Source organism: Episyrphus balteatus, chromosome 2 (assembly GCF_945859705.1).
Source record: "Episyrphus balteatus chromosome 2, idEpiBalt1.1, whole genome shotgun sequence".
NCBI lineage: Eukaryota > Metazoa > Arthropoda > Insecta > Diptera > Syrphidae > Episyrphus > Episyrphus balteatus.
Genome location: NC_079135.1, coordinates 95973629 through 95992718, shown reverse-complemented (window position 1 = coordinate 95992718; position 19090 = coordinate 95973629). Strand labels below are relative to the sequence as shown.

Sequence of the window (19090 nt, the reverse complement as noted above, 5' to 3'; positions counted from 1 at the left end):
GGGTTATTATAGAAGTGATACAGTATTCACACTGCATAATAAATATAGAAAAAATAAATAAAAAGAACCCTCGAAGAAAATATTTTCAAATGATTAGAAAATAAATCCTTCAAATAATGAGTCTTTTCCTTTCTTTGTGTGATGTTTCTAATTTTCTAACTAATTTATGCTGCCTAACAAATTTCAGTAAGAAAAAAAACAAAAAAAAATGATGTAAATGATGTTCCCTTATAATCATCCTCTTGTTTTCTTTTAAAAAAAAAGAACTTTCGAAACAAGGTATGTAACGTAGGTCCCCTTCTTCCCAATCAAAAATAAAACTTTACTACTAGCCCAGAAGCAATTTTTTAACTTTATCCGCTTGGAATTCATTGACCCTAGGACTTTGTATATTACCATTTATACAAAAGCCAACAACACCAAGTACAACAACAACAACAACAACGAAAAAGCAGGCAAAAAAAAAGTTTAATGAATGTTTAATAAGATTTTTGTCTGTTGCCTTTCTATTTAATGAGAAAATATCCTTTTTTTTGCGTTTGGTATCTTTTTTGTTGGAATTTATATTTCAACCTACATAAATGTTGTTGAAAAATTCAAATGGCAAAATGTAAGTGATTATAAAAGTTTTGCGTCCGAAAGGAAATTCTTATCAATTTTTTTTTTAATCTTTTTGCCCAAGTTTTCTTTTTTTTTTTTTTATTATTATTTTTTGTATTTTTTCTTGTTTGTTTTTAAATAAACAAAAAAATAACCTTTTGGGCAATTTCAAATTCGCAAAAGTGTTTTGAATTTAAAATACAAATATGATTTGAAAATTGTGTGGCTTCATTATTTGAAGATATCGAAATATCCATTCATTAGCTAGCAGGCAAAATCTACTATACTTGTTTAAATTATGTATAATTAAATCGAGTAGGTAATTAAAATCGAATTAATTTCTCGATAACAAATCGAAAATTTATCTGCCCATCAATAATCTCTTACGACCTATTAAGCTTTGGTATTTGATGGCACTTAACTACCCATTTGGTTCTGTTGTGTGTTCTGTTCAATAAATTTGATTAACGACTATGATTTTTGATTTTTTTTAATAACCAACAAACGAGTGTTTTAAGTTTTAAAGTAATTTATTTCTTTTTTTGACAAATTAAGAAGGAGTTTTAATTATTATTTAGGTAGTCATTTTTTAAAGCTTATTAAAGCTTGTGCATGATCTTTCTGTCCACATATCTGTGAAAGGGATTTTCCCCATTTTTGTAATCAATGCATACTTAGTGTTTCCATTTCTTCGGGCGTGACACTTTAATTTAAAGCATAATTTTATAAATTGTTCAGGATTTATGGATGTCTCAATGATTTAATGTTAAAAAAAAAATTTTTTATGTGCTCATTTTATTTTCCATATCTACTTAACATACGTTACGGGTGTGATGGACTAAGAGCCTGTGATTTTCGAACAGAAAATTAAATTTCTATAAATTAGAAAATGTTTCATTTTGTAAACATGTTAATTGTTTTCAAATATATGTATTATCAGAATGATGATCTTCAGTTTGCCAATTCTTTCCACAACGAGACACAAAACAATATACAAAAAAAGAACAATGTTACAGGTGTGACATTTCTAATTTTATCAGGAGCTTTTATACCTCAAGGATTTTTTTCAAAGTGTGTCCTTATAAGAAAAGTTCAAAATCGAAACATATTATATGTATAGAAAAAGTTGAAAGAAAATTTCGTGTACAAAAAAAATATATAGTATATAACTATATCGCGAGTAAACTAGTTTTAGAAATTTGAAGAAGACTAAAAAAAACAAAATGGGTTAAAAATTAAACTGAAGCAATGCCTATGGCGGTTATTATTAATAATTACGTTAACCCACATTCAAGAAAATTTTGATATCGCATTTTTTAACTGAAATCATATTAATTTTTAATTCAATTCATATAGGATTTAAAATAATTACAAGTGATGCATCACGGTTTGTTACACATCGAGTTTATTAGAAAAAAATGGTAATCAATATTTTTCATATTCATTGGGTTGAACAATATTTTGTAATATAATATGTGTTATCATATCAATCCATTCCAACGAAAAAGGTTATTGTGACAAGAGTATTATTGTATGGCTCAGTTTTAAATAATAATATATATAACTATATTTTTTTCAGAGCCAATCAATCCCATGGATTAAGGTTATCAAGATATAATTTTTATATAATTTTGTTTCGATTTGTCAAAAGTCTCAGTTGCATACAATAATCTAGTACCTACTTTTCTTGGTCTATTTAAAAAATCATAATTTTTGAAAAAATAGGATGTTAAAAAAATGCATTACAAAATGAAAAAAAAATATATTGCAAATAAAAAAAAAATGCAATAAAAAAATATTTAATGCGACTGAAAAAAATTTGCATTTAAAAAAATTTTTATTTTAATTGCAATATAATATTTGCATTAAAAAAATATTTATTTCAAATAAAAATATTTTGCATTAAAAATAAAATTCACGACTGGGTCGCATGTACTTGCTCTTGCAGTTCAAAGCACTTTTATGTTAGTTTACTTGTAGATTTTAAGAGGGGGCACTATATAAATTAAATAAAATGCACGAATGGGTCGCACGAACTTGCTCTTAGAGTTAAAGTTGCTTAAATTTTTAAGACTTTTTTTTTATATAGAAATTTGGAAAAAAAATAAAATAAAATTCCTTCTTTAAAAAAATAAAATAAAATCTGAAATCAAATTGCCCTCCAAAACAAATATGCAGTTTTGATTGATATATTAACATGCATTTTAAGAAAAAAAAAATTTTGAAAATCGTTAGAACCGTTTTTTAAAAACTAACTTTTTATAAATATTTTTTTGGAATAAAAGTTTTAAAATAAAATTGGTATGCCATTTTGTAGAAATCACTAATCAACATCTAAAACCAAAATTTCAAAAAAATTAAATGTCCCGTTACGAAAATTTGATTTTTCAAAAACAAATTTTCAAAATTTTTTTTTAAATCCAAAAAATTAATTTTGTTTAAATTTTATTTTTGGTTTATATTTAAATTATATAAATTCTTCTTCACAAAAAGCTTAGTTGAAATCGAATAAGCAGTTTCGGAGATAATCGGATTTAAAAAAAAAAACGGTTCTATGCAAGGTACCGTTAATAATGATTTTCAAACAAAAATTTTTTCATTAGAAGATAGACTTTAGCTTAAAACTAACTAAAATCGGTATATGATAAGTATCGTTATTTTTGGTCCAAAAAAATTAATTCCAAAAACCCCTCTGGAGAGTCGCCAAATAACGCTACATACCAAATTTGACATTAATCGGTCCATCCGTTTAGGCTGTAGCTCCTTATACAGACAGACAGACTGACAGACAGACAAACAGACGGACTTCCGCGACCCACTTTTTTGGCATTGTCTATATCGCAAGTAAAAAAATTGATATTGGGGAAGAGCCGACATTTAGGGCAAAATTTTGATAAATTAAAAAAAAAATTGTTTTATTTGACTTTTTTAGAAAAAAATAAAAATGCAGTTTTATTGCAATCGCTTTGAATATTACGTTTGCAAACTTTTATCAGAATCGTTAGAGCCGTTTTTGAGAATGCAAAATGTGTACCTACATTAAATATTTTGCATTGTTTTATACAGAAATAGGGTTGTCATTTGTCACATAAGAACTTCTCTCATATTAAAAGTTGCAATTATTTTTTTTTTTCGTTTTCAGTAACAACTTATATTTTATTTGGCATTTTATTTAAATTTTAATTAATTTTAATTTCTTACCTCACAAGCTTATGAGTAACTCGACGGTCGTGTCTCCGACAATCAGCAAAAATTATTTTTATGTATCTTCTTGACCAATTGTTTATTGAAACTTAAAAAAACATAACTTCAGCTCTTCAGCGCTTTTGATCTTTTTGTCATTTAATTTTGTTTTATTCCATTCTGCTTTTTTAAATCGACAATAATTTCGTATTATTAAATCTCACACGTAAATCTTTTATTGAAATTCCATTTTTAAACAGGTTCCATAGCTATAGTAAAAATCGATTCATTCATTATTTAATTCCATACAAGTAGGTGTGAAAAAAAACCGACTATTTTAATCCAAACTTTGATCTATATCTGCCCCCTCAAACAGTTTTGTGTTAATGATATACAATATTTATCTCAACGTTTATCTCTGGTTTTCACCTATTTAATAAGCCTCTACCCAGTTTACCCCGAGCTTTCGACTACGTATGACGTGTTCATATCTTAATCCCAAGTTCAAGTTAACAAAAAACATTCCCAAACGCGGTAGATCGCCAAAAACCGAGGACAATTATTTGTCCTCGGATAAAAAACTTCGTTCCACCATGTTTCCAACTAGTAGTGGTCCTATCAAAAATATGTACTTTAATAAATTTACACCCCTTCAATGCCATCCAGATACTGATAATTCAGATATGGATGAAGAAAATGAATCCACAATTGTGAAAAAAGTTTATGTGCCACCTATAAAAGTGCTACAAAAATCCACTGAATATGTGCATAGTCTCATGAAAAACCTTAAAGTATCTAACTACTCCATCAAAAAATTAACAATCGGAATAAAAATTATTTGTGACTGTATGGAATCCTTTAAAATTGTACTAAATAAATTAAATGAAGACAATTGCCAATATTTTTCTCATGACCTTAAAAGTGCGAAAGCCTTCAAAGTTATTTTATATGGTCTTGATGATATCAATACTAATGATCTAAAAGCTGAACTTGTTTCTCTTGGCTTAAAATGTGTTGACATAAAAAAAATTGAAAAAAAATATGAACAATTCATTGATTACTTTTATCTTGTCTCCTTTGAAAATGGTTCGATTAAATTAAATGAACTTAAAAAAAATTATCGTTCTATTTTTCACACTCAAGTCAATTGGAACTTCCAAAGAAAAATAAAAGGTAAGGTGACACAATGTTTTAATTGCCAAATGTTTGGCCATGGTGAGAGAAATTGTCACATAAAAACATATTGTGCTATCTGTGCTGGGCCTCACAAAACATCCGAATGCAATAATGCGTCAACGAATAAATGTGCCAACTGCAATGGCAATCATAAAGCTACTGACATAACATGCACTAGTAGAACTAGATATTTAGAAATCAAAGAAAGATCATCTGCAAGAAAAGCTCATCCCCACCAACCAAGAACTCTTATCGCTGCAGAAGCACATGTCTCTGCTCAGCATCAGCAGGTATATGAAAAACCGGTTTCTTTAGCTTCTGTGCATGATTTTCCTTCGCTTCGGCAACCACATGTTCGACGACAAGTCAATGCTTCGAGCAAAAGCTTCCCAAATGCAAGCTCTCAGCCACAAAGAGCATCAGCAGCTATGAAGGTATGGGAAAATGACTCTCATGGACCTTCTACATCCAATTCTAACAACTTCAGCAATGTAAACAACAACAATTCAACGCTCTTCACTATGGAAGAGCTTAATGCCTTGTGTATGGAAATGGTATCTAATTTATCTGTTTGTAAAACAAAAATAGAGCAATTTAATGTGATCGCGCATTTAGCCACTAAGTTCTTATACTCTAATAATAAGTAAAATGTCAGATACAAAAATAAAAATAGTAACTTGGAATGCAAAAGGCATACGTAATAAATTTATTGAATTTTTAAATTTTTTGAGTAACTACAAAGTTGACGTAGCTTTAGTTACCGAAACCTGGCTCACTTTAGATATACAACTCTCAACGTCTGATTTCAAATGCTATCGAATAGATAGAATAGGTCAAAGAGGTGGGGGAGTTGCAATTCTTATTAGAAAATCGATTCAACATTCGCTTTTACCTATGATAACAACACGAATAGTGGAAAATATAGGGATTGAGATTAATTTAAGAAACCAAAAGACAGTACAAATTTTTTCAGTTTATTTTCCTGGTGGGTCTTCCTCGGATATAAAAAGAAAATGGTTTAAACAAGATCTCAAAAAGTTAGTTACAATGAATGGTGAATTTTTATTAGGTGGCGATCTTAATTGCCGCCATAGAGATTGGGGATGTGCAAGAGCGAATGCATGGGGCAATATATTAGCCGATCTTCAATTGACATTACCTCTAAATATTTTTTATCCTCCTTGTCCAACATATTATCCTGCTAGTTCTCGTGGTTGTCCTTCTGTGCTTGATCTTTTTGTGTCAAATGTCCCTTACTTAATAACAGAACCTGTCTCGTTTAGTGCTCTAACTTCAGACCATAACCCTGTTTTTTGTGAACTCTCTTGGTTGGGAGAAAGAAAAGTGCAATATTTCCTTGACATGAAATATGCTAATTGGAAATCATACAAATCAAAAGTAAAAATGAATCTTAAAAATAGTCCTACAGATCTTGAAAGGGTGTCTTGTAAGGAGGATGTTGAGACCATTGTTCAAAACTTTACTGAAACAATTTTCTCTTCAGCTATTGCAAGCGTTCCTAAAAAAGAAAAAAAAGTTACATGCAAGAAACTCCCAGTCCATATTATAGAACTCATTAAAATAAGAAACATTCATCGAAAAAATTGGCAGAAGTATCGCCAGCCGTTTTCTCGATCAATGGTTTCTTATTTTAACAAAATAATTACAGAAGAAATACATAAAAATCGTAATGAAGAGTGGAACACAAAATTGAGTGCACTTGATAAAAACGCTAAGCCCTTCTGGAATATTATTAAAATAGTAAAAAACAAAAACCGAAAAATACCATTTTTGAAGGATTCAACAAAGACATATTTAACCGATTTAGAGAAGGCTAATTTACTTGGAGATAATTTTTCAAAAAATCATCTTGTTTCTCTTCATTTGGGTGATCTCGAAACAAATGAACTTGTAAGAGATTCGATTGAAGAATTCGAATCCTCAAACGAAGTGACACCCCTTAATGCTTTTGTAGCGGAAGAAAACATTAAAAATGTGTTAAACAGCCTTAAAACCCGAAAAACAGGTGGTTTAGATAACATTAAAAATGCCTATTTAAAAAATTTACCAAATGTGGGAATCAAGTTTTTAACATTTTTGATAAATGCATGTTTAAAACATCAATATTTTCCTCAGTGTTGGAAAAAAGCAATGGTTGTTCCTGTGCTTAAAGCTGGGAAACCTCCAGATGCAGCTGAAAGTTATAGGCCAATAAGTTTGTTAAGTAACATTAGTAAAGTTTACGAAAAAGTAGTTAAAAAACAAGTTCTTAAAATTGTGTTGGATAAGAAAATTTTCCCTGATATACAATTTGGCTTTAGAAGCTCTCATAGCACATCGCATCAGGTTAAAAGAATTTGCAATCACGTTCTAGAACATCGTATGATAGGCGAGTCAACAGGAATGGTATTGATTGATATCGAAAAGGCTTTTGATTCTGTCTGGCACAATGGAATAATACATAAAATGATAAAATTTGAATTTCCTTTATATCTGTGTAAAATCGTTCAAAGTTTCTTATCCAATAGATGTTTTCAAGTACATGTCAATTGTGGTGTTTCTAGTTTGTTCTGTTTTGATTATGGCGTTCCACAAGGCTCGGTCCTTGGTCCAATCCTTTACAACCTATATACTTCAGATTTTCCTTATCTACCGCAATGTGAAGCAGCAATTCTTGCTGATGACACTGCAGTTTTTGCGTCACATGAATTCGCTCTCAACATTGAGACGAATCTAAAAAATGCGATTAAAAAACTAGAAATTTATTACAACAGATGGAAAATCAAGCTGAATGTTGGGAAAATGCAAGCCATCTTTTTTACACGAAAAAGAAAAGCTTGCTATCTCCCCAACAGTCAGCTTCAAATTAATGGTAACGTGATAAAGTGGGAACAATCCGTAAAGTATCTTGGAGTTCATCTTGACACAAAGCTTACTTTCAACCAACATATACAAAGCACGTTGAAGAAAATAAATATTGCAATTAAGATGCTTTACCCCTTCATAAATCGTAAATCTTTACTCAGCGTAGAAAATAAAATAATCATTCACAAAGTTGTTTTTCAAGCAATTTTACTTTATGGATGTCCAATATGGGGCAAAGCAGCTTTATGCCATATAAAAAAGTTGCAAGTATCTCAAAATAAAATCTTAAAAATGATGCTCAATCTACCTTGGCATACTTCAACCTTAGATCTCCACAAAAAGGCGGATGTTGAATCGATTTTTGAAAGAATTCTTAAACTAACATCAAATTTTAATAACAGCTGTGATATCTCCGAAAATTATATTATAAGACGGCTTAATATGTAATCTGTGATACTAATTTAAAAATATTTATTACGAATGCTTTAACTTACTGTTTTTTTTTATTCATTAATGTGATATTTATGTATATTTATTCATAAACTTGTTAAAATGTGTACTTATTAATTTATTCACTTTGTTTATTAATTATTGTTTATTCATTTGTTTATTAAATTATTAATACATTTACTTATTTATTTATTTATTTATTTATTCATTTATTTATTTATTTATTTATTATTTATTTATTTATTTATTTATTTATTTATTTATTTATTTATTTATTTACTTATTTATTTATTTATGTACTTATGTTTTTATCTATTTATTTATTATTTTTTGTATTTATTTATTTAATTTATTTATTTATCTACCTATTTATTAATCTGTTTACTTATACGTTTATAAACTATTTATTTATTCTTGTTCTAATTTTTATATGTTATAATGTTATATGTTATTTATTTACTTTATGTTATTTATTTATTTATTGTTGTTTTTTTTTTTTTTTTTTTGCTATTTTGTTTTTTTTTTCTGTTACTTTATTTATTTGAACATTATCACACCTTTGTAAATATTTACTTTTGTTTTCTAAATTGTTCTTTGAATTAAATTTATTTATTAAACTTAATTTAATTAATTCTTTTTTTTTTTTTTTTTTTTATTACTTTTGAATGAAGGTTTTTTTTTCGTATTTTCCTTCGATATATCCTTAATTATATAAATTTGTTTGTTTCTTTTCTTAAATAATATTTCAGTTGTAAGATTAATTATATCAAATCTCTGAATTGTAAAATGCGCGGTCACAGACCTTTTTGAAAATATTATAACGAAATAAAAATATCTATCTATCTCTAATAAGCCTCTACGCCGCTGTTAGTTGTTAGTTTATTTGCATTTTATATAGAAAATTACTCTCGCTCACTGAATAATTAATTTATTTAAATTGGATCAATAAATAAAATTATATTTTTTCAAGCTAATTCACAAATCACAGTCATCATAATAATTTTGTGATTTAAATCAGATTGAAATTTGCTGTGAATATTGATTCATTTAATTTATCACTAAAAACCGAAACCTTTAAAAAAAAGGGAAATAAAAAAAAAAAAATTACTTTACATTTTTTTTCGGAAATTAGTCAGTTAAATAAAATGACGCTTAAACCAGTCTTGGCATCATGAGTCTTCAAGTTTTTTTTTTCTTTCATTGACAACCAAAACCCCATGGGTCATTGAACAATAAATGACTGGTTAACATGATCATCAATACAGTAAACAAATACAACAAGTTTGAAAATATTATGTGAATTTGTTACGTCACAGTTTAGCACCTTGAAGGTTTTTTTTTTTCCTTTACTAAACCTCTTCCAAAAATTCATGAAATCCAACCAATATTAGCCAAGTTAGCAGAAAAATGATGACGCAGAAAATACTGAATCATATTTTATTCATTCATTGAAGAAAAATAGTACAAAAACTGGAAAAGCCCCGCAAAAATTCATAGAAATCTTATTAAGTTACGAGTAAGTTCCATTTTTTTGAGAGATTCCCCAGATATTAATTTGAATACTTATGACGTTTTGAAAAGAAAAAAATTCTCCTATAAGAATGTTGAACATGAACTATTTGTTATTAGTCTTGACAAAATAGTTCAACTAAAAGGTATCGAATAAAAAGTGAAGTGAAAGATTTTGTTAACTGCCGAGTCCTCTTATTTCTTAGTCACTTGTTTTGGAGGAAAATAAAAAGTGTATTTATAAATTCGTTGTAACTAATTATAAACTTTTATTACGTGTTTTAAGTTTTTTTTGGTGTTTTGTAAGCTGAACGAAAAAAGTATAAATATCTGAAGAAGATTTATCCAAGAAATCAGTTAAAGTTTAACATCGAATCAGAAAACAATGGGATCAGTAACAGTCTTTGTAGCCTTAATCTTAACGGTTTTGCTTGGTTCACAAGCAGCACCAGTTACAGAATTTTTCGGACCTCCACAGACAATTGAAGGTGATAGAAATGTGGTCTATCCAAATCCTATTCCAGTAAAAAAAGTTGAAGAAATGGAACGTTTCCACAGGACTTACAAAAACGGGACAGTCGAATTTAAGTGAGTTTTCAAAAAAAGTATTAGTGAAGAATTTTTGTTACAAAAACTTCTATTTTTTGTATAGAATGGCCCTGAATAATGGTCACGTTCAATACCAAAGAATAAGCACGAAATATGTTGATGGAGATAAAATTCAAGTTTTTGAAGGATATATTTCTGAGCAATACAAAGATGGTCGCTATGGTACTAGATATTATGCTGCTGATGAAAATGGATACAGAAGTTCACCAGGTAAGCTTTGATCTTCAATCTTTTCAATGTTCCAATTTTTATTTAAATTTTTTTTATTCCAGTGATAGTTGAGAACAATCCACCGAAATTACCTAGCTCAGGCCCATATGCCTTGAATAAACTTAGTGATAGTGAAAATAAACTACCACCATTGGTTAATGAAGATGTTCAAACGACGGCAAAAACAATTGAAGGTAATTTAGTAGAAATTGAAAAGGAACACGAAGAAGATCAGTTGACAAATTTGAATCAAGGATCTGATACCATTTCAACTACTGAGTCAGAAATTCTAAAACAAGAAGATAATGAAGATATATCAGAGCAGAAGAATGGTGAAGAAATTCTAAATCAGGAAGATGAAATATTGGAGAAGAAAAATGGTGAAGAAATTTTGCAGCAAGAAGAAGACACATTGGAGAAGAAAAATGGTGAAGAAATTTTGCAGCAAGAAGAAGAAATATTGGAGAAGAAAAACGATGAAGAAATTCTGAATCATCAAGGAGAAATATTGGAAGAGAAAAATGGTGAAGAAATACCTCCATCGGTAACTGAAGATATTCAAGGTAGGACAAAGACCGTTGAAGAAAATTTAATAGAAATTGAAAAAGATCTGGAAGAAGAGCAGTTAAACAATTTGAATCTAGGATCTGATATTGTCAAAGAAGACTCTATTTCAACAACTGAGTCAGAAATTCTGAAACAGGAAGATAATGAAGAAATATTGGAGAAGAAAAACGATGAAGAATTATCAGTTCAACAAAATTCAGACCTACCGACCAGTTCAGAAAGTTCACCAATTTCTCCAATTTCTGAAGACAGCTTCGAAAAAGTAAATGATCAAGTTGAATCTTCAACACTTCCACCTTCTAGTATTGATATTGCAACTGATTCAGAAATTCTGAAGCAGGAAGATAACGAAGAAATATTGGAGAAGAAAAACGATGAAGAGTTATCAGTTCAACTAAATTCAGATCTACCAGCCAGTTCACCAATTTCTGAAAACAGTTCCGAAAAAGTTAGCAATGAAGTAGAATCTTCAACACTTCCTGTTTCTAGTATTGATGTTACAACAGAGCCTATTACAGAACAATCTTCAACTGAAGCAATCACTGAAGCCGATAATCTTGAAATATCTTCTGAGCTACCGAAATTAGAAGAAGAATCAATTGGAAGAAACTTACATTCTTCATCTTCCTCAGAAATATTATCTGAAGGTGAAGAAGATATTAAAGAAATAACAAATGGAGAACCTATTGTTCCAATTGGTGATATTATTCCAAACTTAGAAGTTAGCACAGAAGTGTCAATTGATGAAATTTCAGAAACAACAACTGAAGCTCTTTTAAATGAAGACGTCGTCACTTCTACTGAACAATCGGCTTCTCTTAATATTGAAGGTCAGGAATTTGAAGCAAAAACACCAGAATTCAATGAGATTAAGACTGAAGATGATGTATCAAGATATCTTGAACATAAAACTGGAGCTATTTCAGAACACATTTCACCAGTTTTTAATAAAAATGATGAAGACTTAGGAAAGACTCTTGAACAAGACCCATTGACTGAACAACAAGCAAATGAAGATCAAGAATCTAGAACAGAAATTCCAGAAATAAACGAAATTAAGACTGACGGTGAGACATCAAATGTTTCTAAGTATCCAATAGAAATTTCTAAAGATGTTTCGAACAACAACTCAAATGAAGACATATCGACTGCTTCAATTAACAAAGAAGATCACGAAATCACTACAGAAATTTCAGAAATAGACGTTGAAGTATCAACTGTTTCTGATTTAGAAGAAAGCACAAAACTTGATGAAGTCTCAGAAACAACAACTGAAGCATTGTTGAATGATGAAGATAAAACTACTGAATTACCAATTTTTTTGAATACTGAAGATCGTGAATCAAGTACAATCAAAAGTGAGATAAGTACAGAAATTCCATTAGAAGCAATTAAAACAAATGATGAATTGGACTCTAAACAGTCTAGAAGTCTTGATGTTTCTACCGATTTACCAATTCCAGAGAAAAATTCAACAACTGTTGCCAAAAAGAGTGAAGAAGGAGAAAATACTACAAACACTACAAACAAAATTGAAATAAACACAGAACAACCTAAATCAAAGGAAGAAGAAGACAATATTTCAACAACAGTTTCTGAAGAAGGTACCACAACTGAAGCAGAAATTATTTCGACTACCGAATTGAATGATATTAAGTCCACAGAACAACCATCACAAAGTTCGGAAGAAGATTCAAGTGAAAAAAGTACCGAACACCCCAAGGAATCTAGTGAAGAAAATGATACTAAAGGAAAGGTCGCTGAAATAACCACAGAAGAACCAGGTTTTTTTCACAAACTTTTACACCTAGAGATGTGGACATAAGATTTCATGGAGATGATTCTATAATCTATCATCCTGTTTTTTATTCGTAAAATTAGTTAAGATGGAAATGATGTTGTTTTGTAAGCTAGAAAGTGCCATAGTATTTGAATAAAGACTTTTTTAACATTAAAGTATTATAATATAAAAAATGTATAAATGATGTTGTTTTTCTTTATTTTATTTTAAACTTTAATCTCAAATATCTCGAATATTCCAGGAACGATTTTAAACAACCTTACATTGTCAAAAGTGCATTAAATGTCACAAAATACCCGAATTTTTCAGCCTTTTTGGATCATAGTTATTATTTTTTGGCAATAAATATGTATCATCTTATTTTAAAACTAAAAAATTATTTTGAAAAATAATCAAACATAGTTTTTTGAGTTTTTTTTTTAAGGCTAAAAATATCTAAAACAAATTTTTTATTGTATGCTAAAAATATCTTGTGTGTACAAAATTTCGTTGATATTATGACCTAATCATTTGTAAGACTCATGTCTTATCAAGTTCGAATTTTTTTCTCTTCAAAGTTAAAGATGATGTTTGAACTTAGAAACTGAACTACATTCGCTCTTTGTACGAACACTTAGAATGCACATTGATTATGTGCTTCGAGTTATGAGTATTTAAAATGAACGATTTAACCGAAGAAAGTGAAGCTTCAAACTTCCAGAGTGGCCAGGTTGGTATGCTGAATGGATGGATATTGCCAAAAGGGGTGTATCTACTGCAGTTTCAGCTGTATCATTGTAACAGGGCTTCCGTAAAATAGGGAACCCAAAGATACAGTGCACAAAAAGTTTGTAAAAATAATTCAATTAAATCTTAAAAATAAAATTAAGTTGATTATAAAAAAAAAATGATTTGACCAAAAGGACCATTTCCAAGGAATTCAGAAGCAACAAGTTAAAACAAAGCCTAAGCAATTGCCTTAAGGACCTCTCAATACTGCATTTGAATCGTTTATTTCAGAAACAGCATAAGTCCACTTTTTCCAAAAAATTTTTTTTTGGAAATTTCTCATTTATATATAGTTATTCATCTTCTGAAAAAAAATTAAGTATGTCAGACCCCCCAAAATACGAAAACTGAAAGAAAAGGGTTCAAAATATTTATATGGAAAATTTTCACCCGGTGACAACATTTTTGACTGTTAAATACATGACTTTTTACCAGTTTTAAATTATTTTGGCAGCAATCTTGACACGCACCCCCTTTTGTTATATATCTATAAAAATGTAAAGAATTACTCTATCTATATCTATTAAATTCATTAAAATTGTACTCAGGATTCAAAAGTTATAGCCAGATTTCTGGTGGTGGTAGCATTTTTAACTCTTGAATAATATGACATTTTACCAGTTTTAACTTATTTTGGCAAACATCATGACACGCAAGCCTTTAAGTTATACATCTATAAAATTACTGCTATTTAATTTAGTAAAATCGAAAGTACGGTTCAAAAACTATAGCTAAATAAAAACAAAAGTTTTGCCACAAAAATTTCGTTTATTTCAGAAACGACATAAGTCCACCGACTTTAAAGGCTTAAAAATATATATTTTAAAGGTTTCTTAATGCATCTTAGGCTAGATTATAACTCGGCATACTCTAAATTTGAAGTGTTGTGGAATTTTAAGTAAAAAACAGTTTTTTGTTGCTTCTGAAAAGTTTATGCTCATGGACTTATGTCGTTTCTGAAATAAACGATTCATTTTTGATGCAAGCTTTTGACTTGTTGTGGCTGATATGAATGCAATTATCTAACACCTTATGTCAGACAAGATGGTAAGTCATTGAAATTTTATCTTTAGGTAACTGATCCTAATACTGGTATTATAATTAATTTTTAAACTAAATTATGATGTGTCGTATGTATGAAGAGTGGAAAAGAACAACGAGGATAAAAAGTTCCTGCTAAACAAAAAAAGAAAAAAAAAAAACATTCACCAACTTTTTGAAGTTTAAAATTAAAGATTTTGATTTTTTTGTTCTTATTAGGAAGGTACACATAAGTAGTCCTACTTTCCTCTGGTAATTGTTTTTTTTTTTTCTTCTTCGCATATTCTATAAAAGCTCGGATACATCCATTCTTCAAAACTCTATTGTATGAATCCTTTTCGCAACGACTTCTATGTGTGTGAAAAAATTTACATATTTTTACTGTAGAATTGTTCAAAAGAAATTTGCAACTTTGCATTTGTTCTTTAAGAAGAAGAAGAAAATACAAAAAAAAAAAATAATAATAATAATCTTTTCCGTGAAATTTTCATTTCAACACCCTGAGCTCTGTGCGAGTTAAACTAGAAGACAAACTTTTCATACTCATTCACTTTTTTGTGTGTGAGTGTGTGTAGAGGGAAGTCGTTTAAAAAATGCCTCTCAACTTTATCTTGTGCAATACTTTGGGTACATATTTTAACGCAGATTCTCAACACACATCCTGAAAATGCTCTAACATTTATGGGACATCCGGTCTGACGACGACGATGCGATGTGCATTTGGCACATCATACAATTTTTTTTTGCTTCCCATCATAATTCTATCACACACTTTTTTAGTCATTTTTTTTTTTTGCATCTCCATCAAGAATGTACTGCACGCTGATGCATACCAGCAAACACAAATCTCAGCGTTTTCGTGTGACTGTCCGTTTTATGGTCTCTTGAATAAAAAAAAGCATTAAAATTTTTTTATTATTTTCAACGCCGGCTATGATGCTGACTGTATACAAAAATGTTCATAAAAGCAATAAAATTACTCACTAAACCAAAATGATTTGAAACAAAATTAAAAACAATGTGTGGAAATATAATGCAAAACTAAGTCATAGATACTAAATTTAAACTAAAACAAAAAAAAAAGAGAAAATAGGTAATTTTGATTGATAAAAGGTCACGAAAATAGGATAAATTAGAAAATAGGTACATTTAGAAATTGGAATATCCTTAATCCTTAATGGTGGAAATTGTTCATCTTAAGTTCTTAAGAATAAATTAATAAATGAGTCTCTGATAACAATAAAACTTCCTCAAAATATTTATTTTCCAGTTCCAAGTGTGTTTTGTATTCATCCTCATTCTTCGAGTAAAAAAAGGCGATGTTTGATCACTTTGGAACAAACATACAAAAAAAAAAATCTATATAGAACTTGTTCTAAGACAATGTCTATAACTTTGAAATAAATTAAAAAAAAAAAAATTTCTCGCAAAGTTTATACGTTTTAAAAATAATGAAAATTTTCAAAAAAAAAAAAAAAACAATTTGACATTTTTTTTTAAATTTTTTTTTCTTAAGAATCAGCATTGCTGATTTTGACTACCCTATTATAAACTCTTCCGATGATTTAGTTAATAAAATAAAAGTTAATAACTTTTGGCAATTATTCTAGATTATTCTGTTGGTAACTCTGTTGCAACCATCTGTGATTAGTTTTTAATTAACCTACAGCTTTTTCTAAAACCAGAAAAACTTTTAAAAATTTCTTTTTTGTTTTAAAACTTTGGGCTTAAAATATAATTTTTTAAACATTTTGAGCAATTGAAAAGTGTTGCAAGCGTTGCCGTTTAATTTCTATACTTTTTTCAATTTTAGAAATTTATTTCCCCTCCCGCCTGGAAAGGACAAAAATCTGAAAAATATTAATACAAAAATAATATATGTACTTGAAGAACAAGTTGATGGAGCAGAGTCATGCCATGCATTTTATTTTTTCTGGTCAAAGAAAAACCAAAATATCTTAAAAGGCAACACATGTAAATGGAATCATTATTATATCTAAATGAACTCGTAAAGAATTTATAATAACCTGGTAATTTTAAATTTTGATACAAATTTAAATTATTCTCATTTTAATTTTTTTTTTTCAAATTTCTATAAATAGAATTTTAAATGACCTAGATTCAGAGTTTCCACTTTAAAACCAGGAAACAAAAAAGGAATAAACTTTTACAATATAAAACGCAATGTATTTTGTTGAAAGGATTGAGTTTTAAAGTGACCACTCTTCAAGATGGAGATTTTAAAAATAAGTTTTGTCTTAATAATTTGTATATTAGCAAGTGCTAAGTCTGCTTCAGTCAACGGAGATAACAATTTAATACCTGGATTGAAAGATCCAAATTTACCAAAATCTGAATCTGAGTTATCAAATTTAATAAAAACAAGATCTGGCGATGGAGTAACTCAATTAGATCGATTTTATCGTGTTTATGAAGATGGAACAATCGAGTTTAAGTGAGTGCCTTAATTTGAAATGAAAGCCTATTCTAATTTTAAAATAACTTACCGAAATATTTTTTTTTTTTGTTGCAGATTTGTGCTTAGCAATGGTGTTGCCCAATACCAAAAGATAACTAACAAAGAGGTTAATGGTAAAATTATTCAAGTCTATGAAGGATATCATTCAGAATTACTTCCTGATAATACATATCGAACAACTTATTATATTGCCGATGAAAATGGATTTCGTCGCATAAGAAGTATGTTAATTTGTACAATAACCAACTCATATCCATTTTGTAGTTTTTGTTTTAACTTTTTACTCGTTTTGAAATTGAACATAAAAACTAATTTTGTAATATTTTTTATTCGTTTAGGAGAATTTGACACCAAACCACCAGTGCTGCCTCCATATGTTCCATACGTGCCAAAATTGAAAAATTTATAATACCTTATTATCAAAAAAATCTTAAATATTTTTGGGCTTGAACTATTATTGAAATAAAAAGATCATATAATAAAAAGTATTTGTCTTCTATTTTGTTTAATTGTTTCAGTTCAATTGACTCCAATACCATCTATGGTGAGTTAGCAAAAAACTTACTTTTGAGCATATTGGCTTCGGAAAAAAGTTAAAGTTTTCTGGCTTATATTTTCAAATCAGTAAAAAGAAAGTATAAAAAAAAAATGGCAAGAGTACGATAACTAAGGCGGTGAAAAATAATAACGGCATTTTGTAGACCAGTCAAATACAAGCATTTTTTACTATAGGAGGGGGGTTATAGACCCTCGTTTAAGAGGGAGGGGCAATTTTCAAAAAAAAAAACTAAAAGTGATAAAAAAAAATATTTAAAAGCAATGGCAACACATACAACTATAAAAGATACCTTTTTCAAAAGCCAGAATTCTACACTTAATTTTAAATTTCAGATCATGTTTTTTCAGTCAATAGTTTTTAAAATAATCGAATTCGAAGTCAAAAATTGTGGAAAAGGCATACAAAACGCACTGAATACTATTTTTCTTATGACTGTGGACCTCAACACAAAATTGATTGATAAAGTAAACTGCCCCAATTAACCACTGAACACCATATGTTTTTATGCCATATAGTTTTTGAGAAAATTGGAATACACGAATACACGAAAACTACTTTTTTATTAGATTTTAATTTTTTAACTGTTTTCGATAAATTTGGCATTACATTGCCATCATTAAAAAGGTCTTTGATATTTTATACATAGAGTAAGTTGAGAACTTTGTGTACCTCCAAGAAAAACACTAGATACCTCGGCAGGCATGCTCGCCAATGTCAATAGCTTTTATTATCTATAATCTATAAAGTATACTTTGCCTGTCCCGCTTCGCGGGTTCTCAGGATTTGAACTTTACTTTTTAGGTCCTCTGTACCGCTCACGCAACTTTGCAGCTCTGCTTGGGGTATGTAAAGTCATCTGGCAGGCGCCAATGTCAACAGTTTTTTTTTTTTATTTAAACAGTACCTTGTACCTTTACTTTTTTTTCCCAAATTTTAACTTTGAAATTGATTAAAATTGATTTAAAATAACTTAATTTAAAAATTAAAATAAAGTGTAATATTCGGGATTTTGAAAAATGTATCAAGGGGCACGGTAGTGCCCAGCCAAGTTCTCTAGCAACTTTGGCACTACACCCTTATTTACAGGAAACAACTCAGGCCATTTTCGACCCCCCTCTAACTTCCACACCAAAGATGCTAGAAATTTCAAACTCACTACATTTGTTGAGCTGGTCAAAACCAAACACCTCACAAAATTTCAGCCTCCTACGATGAGTAGTTTCTGAGATATAGGGCTTCAAAAATCGCAAAAACCGTAACTGACTCACTGACT

General features: G+C 29.1%; 2 protein-coding genes across 4 annotated transcripts; both read left to right on the top strand.

Moving 5' to 3' along the window:
- The first annotated feature begins 9885 nt into the window (after window positions 1-9885).
- Window positions 9886-13086, top strand: LOC129910373 (nestin-like). The gene is made up of 3 exons (XM_055987727.1): window positions 9886-10371; window positions 10436-10602; window positions 10665-13086. Exons 1-3 carry the CDS (start codon window positions 10169-10171, stop codon window positions 12992-12994), a joined length of 2700 nt encoding a protein of 899 aa, XP_055843702.1. The 5' UTR covers window positions 9886-10168; the 3' UTR covers window positions 12995-13086.
- Window positions 13087-16268: 3182 nt separating this feature from the next.
- Window positions 16269-17722, top strand: LOC129912535 (uncharacterized). 3 transcript variants are annotated; one of them, XM_055990823.1, is made up of 5 exons: window positions 16269-16362; window positions 16593-16809; window positions 16882-17234; window positions 17313-17479; window positions 17597-17722. In XM_055990823.1, exons 3-5 carry the CDS (start codon window positions 17011-17013, stop codon window positions 17665-17667), a joined length of 462 nt encoding a protein of 153 aa, XP_055846798.1. In that variant the 5' UTR covers window positions 16269-16362; window positions 16593-16809; window positions 16882-17010; the 3' UTR covers window positions 17668-17722. The 3 variants fall into 3 exon arrangements, with proteins under 3 accessions (XP_055846798.1, XP_055846799.1, XP_055846800.1); XM_055990824.1 differs by having other exon boundaries at window positions 16286-16397; XM_055990825.1 differs by having other exon boundaries at window positions 16318-16429.
- Window positions 17723-19090: the final 1368 nt, after the last annotated feature.

What these genes read in the sequence shown, in the direction of transcription:
- LOC129912535 (XM_055990823.1), top strand. Translation starts at nt 17,011, where the DNA reads ATGGAGATTTTAAAAATAAGTTTTGTCTTAATAATTTGTATATTAGCA. An exon ending in GATGGAACAATCGAGTTTAA is followed by an intron (nt 17,235 to 17,312) that starts GTGAGTGCCTTA and finishes TTTTTGTTGCAG; the next exon opens with ATTTGTGCTTAGCAATGGTG. An exon ending in TGGATTTCGTCGCATAAGAA is followed by an intron (nt 17,480 to 17,596) that starts GTATGTTAATTT and finishes TTATTCGTTTAG; the next exon opens with GAGAATTTGACACCAAACCA.
- LOC129910373 (XM_055987727.1), top strand. Translation starts at nt 10,169, where the DNA reads ATGGGATCAGTAACAGTCTTTGTAGCCTTAATCTTAACGGTTTTGCTT. An exon ending in AACGGGACAGTCGAATTTAA is followed by an intron (nt 10,372 to 10,435) that starts GTGAGTTTTCAA and finishes TTTTTTGTATAG; the next exon opens with AATGGCCCTGAATAATGGTC. An exon ending in TGGATACAGAAGTTCACCAG is followed by an intron (nt 10,603 to 10,664) that starts GTAAGCTTTGAT and finishes TTTTTATTCCAG; the next exon opens with TGATAGTTGAGAACAATCCA.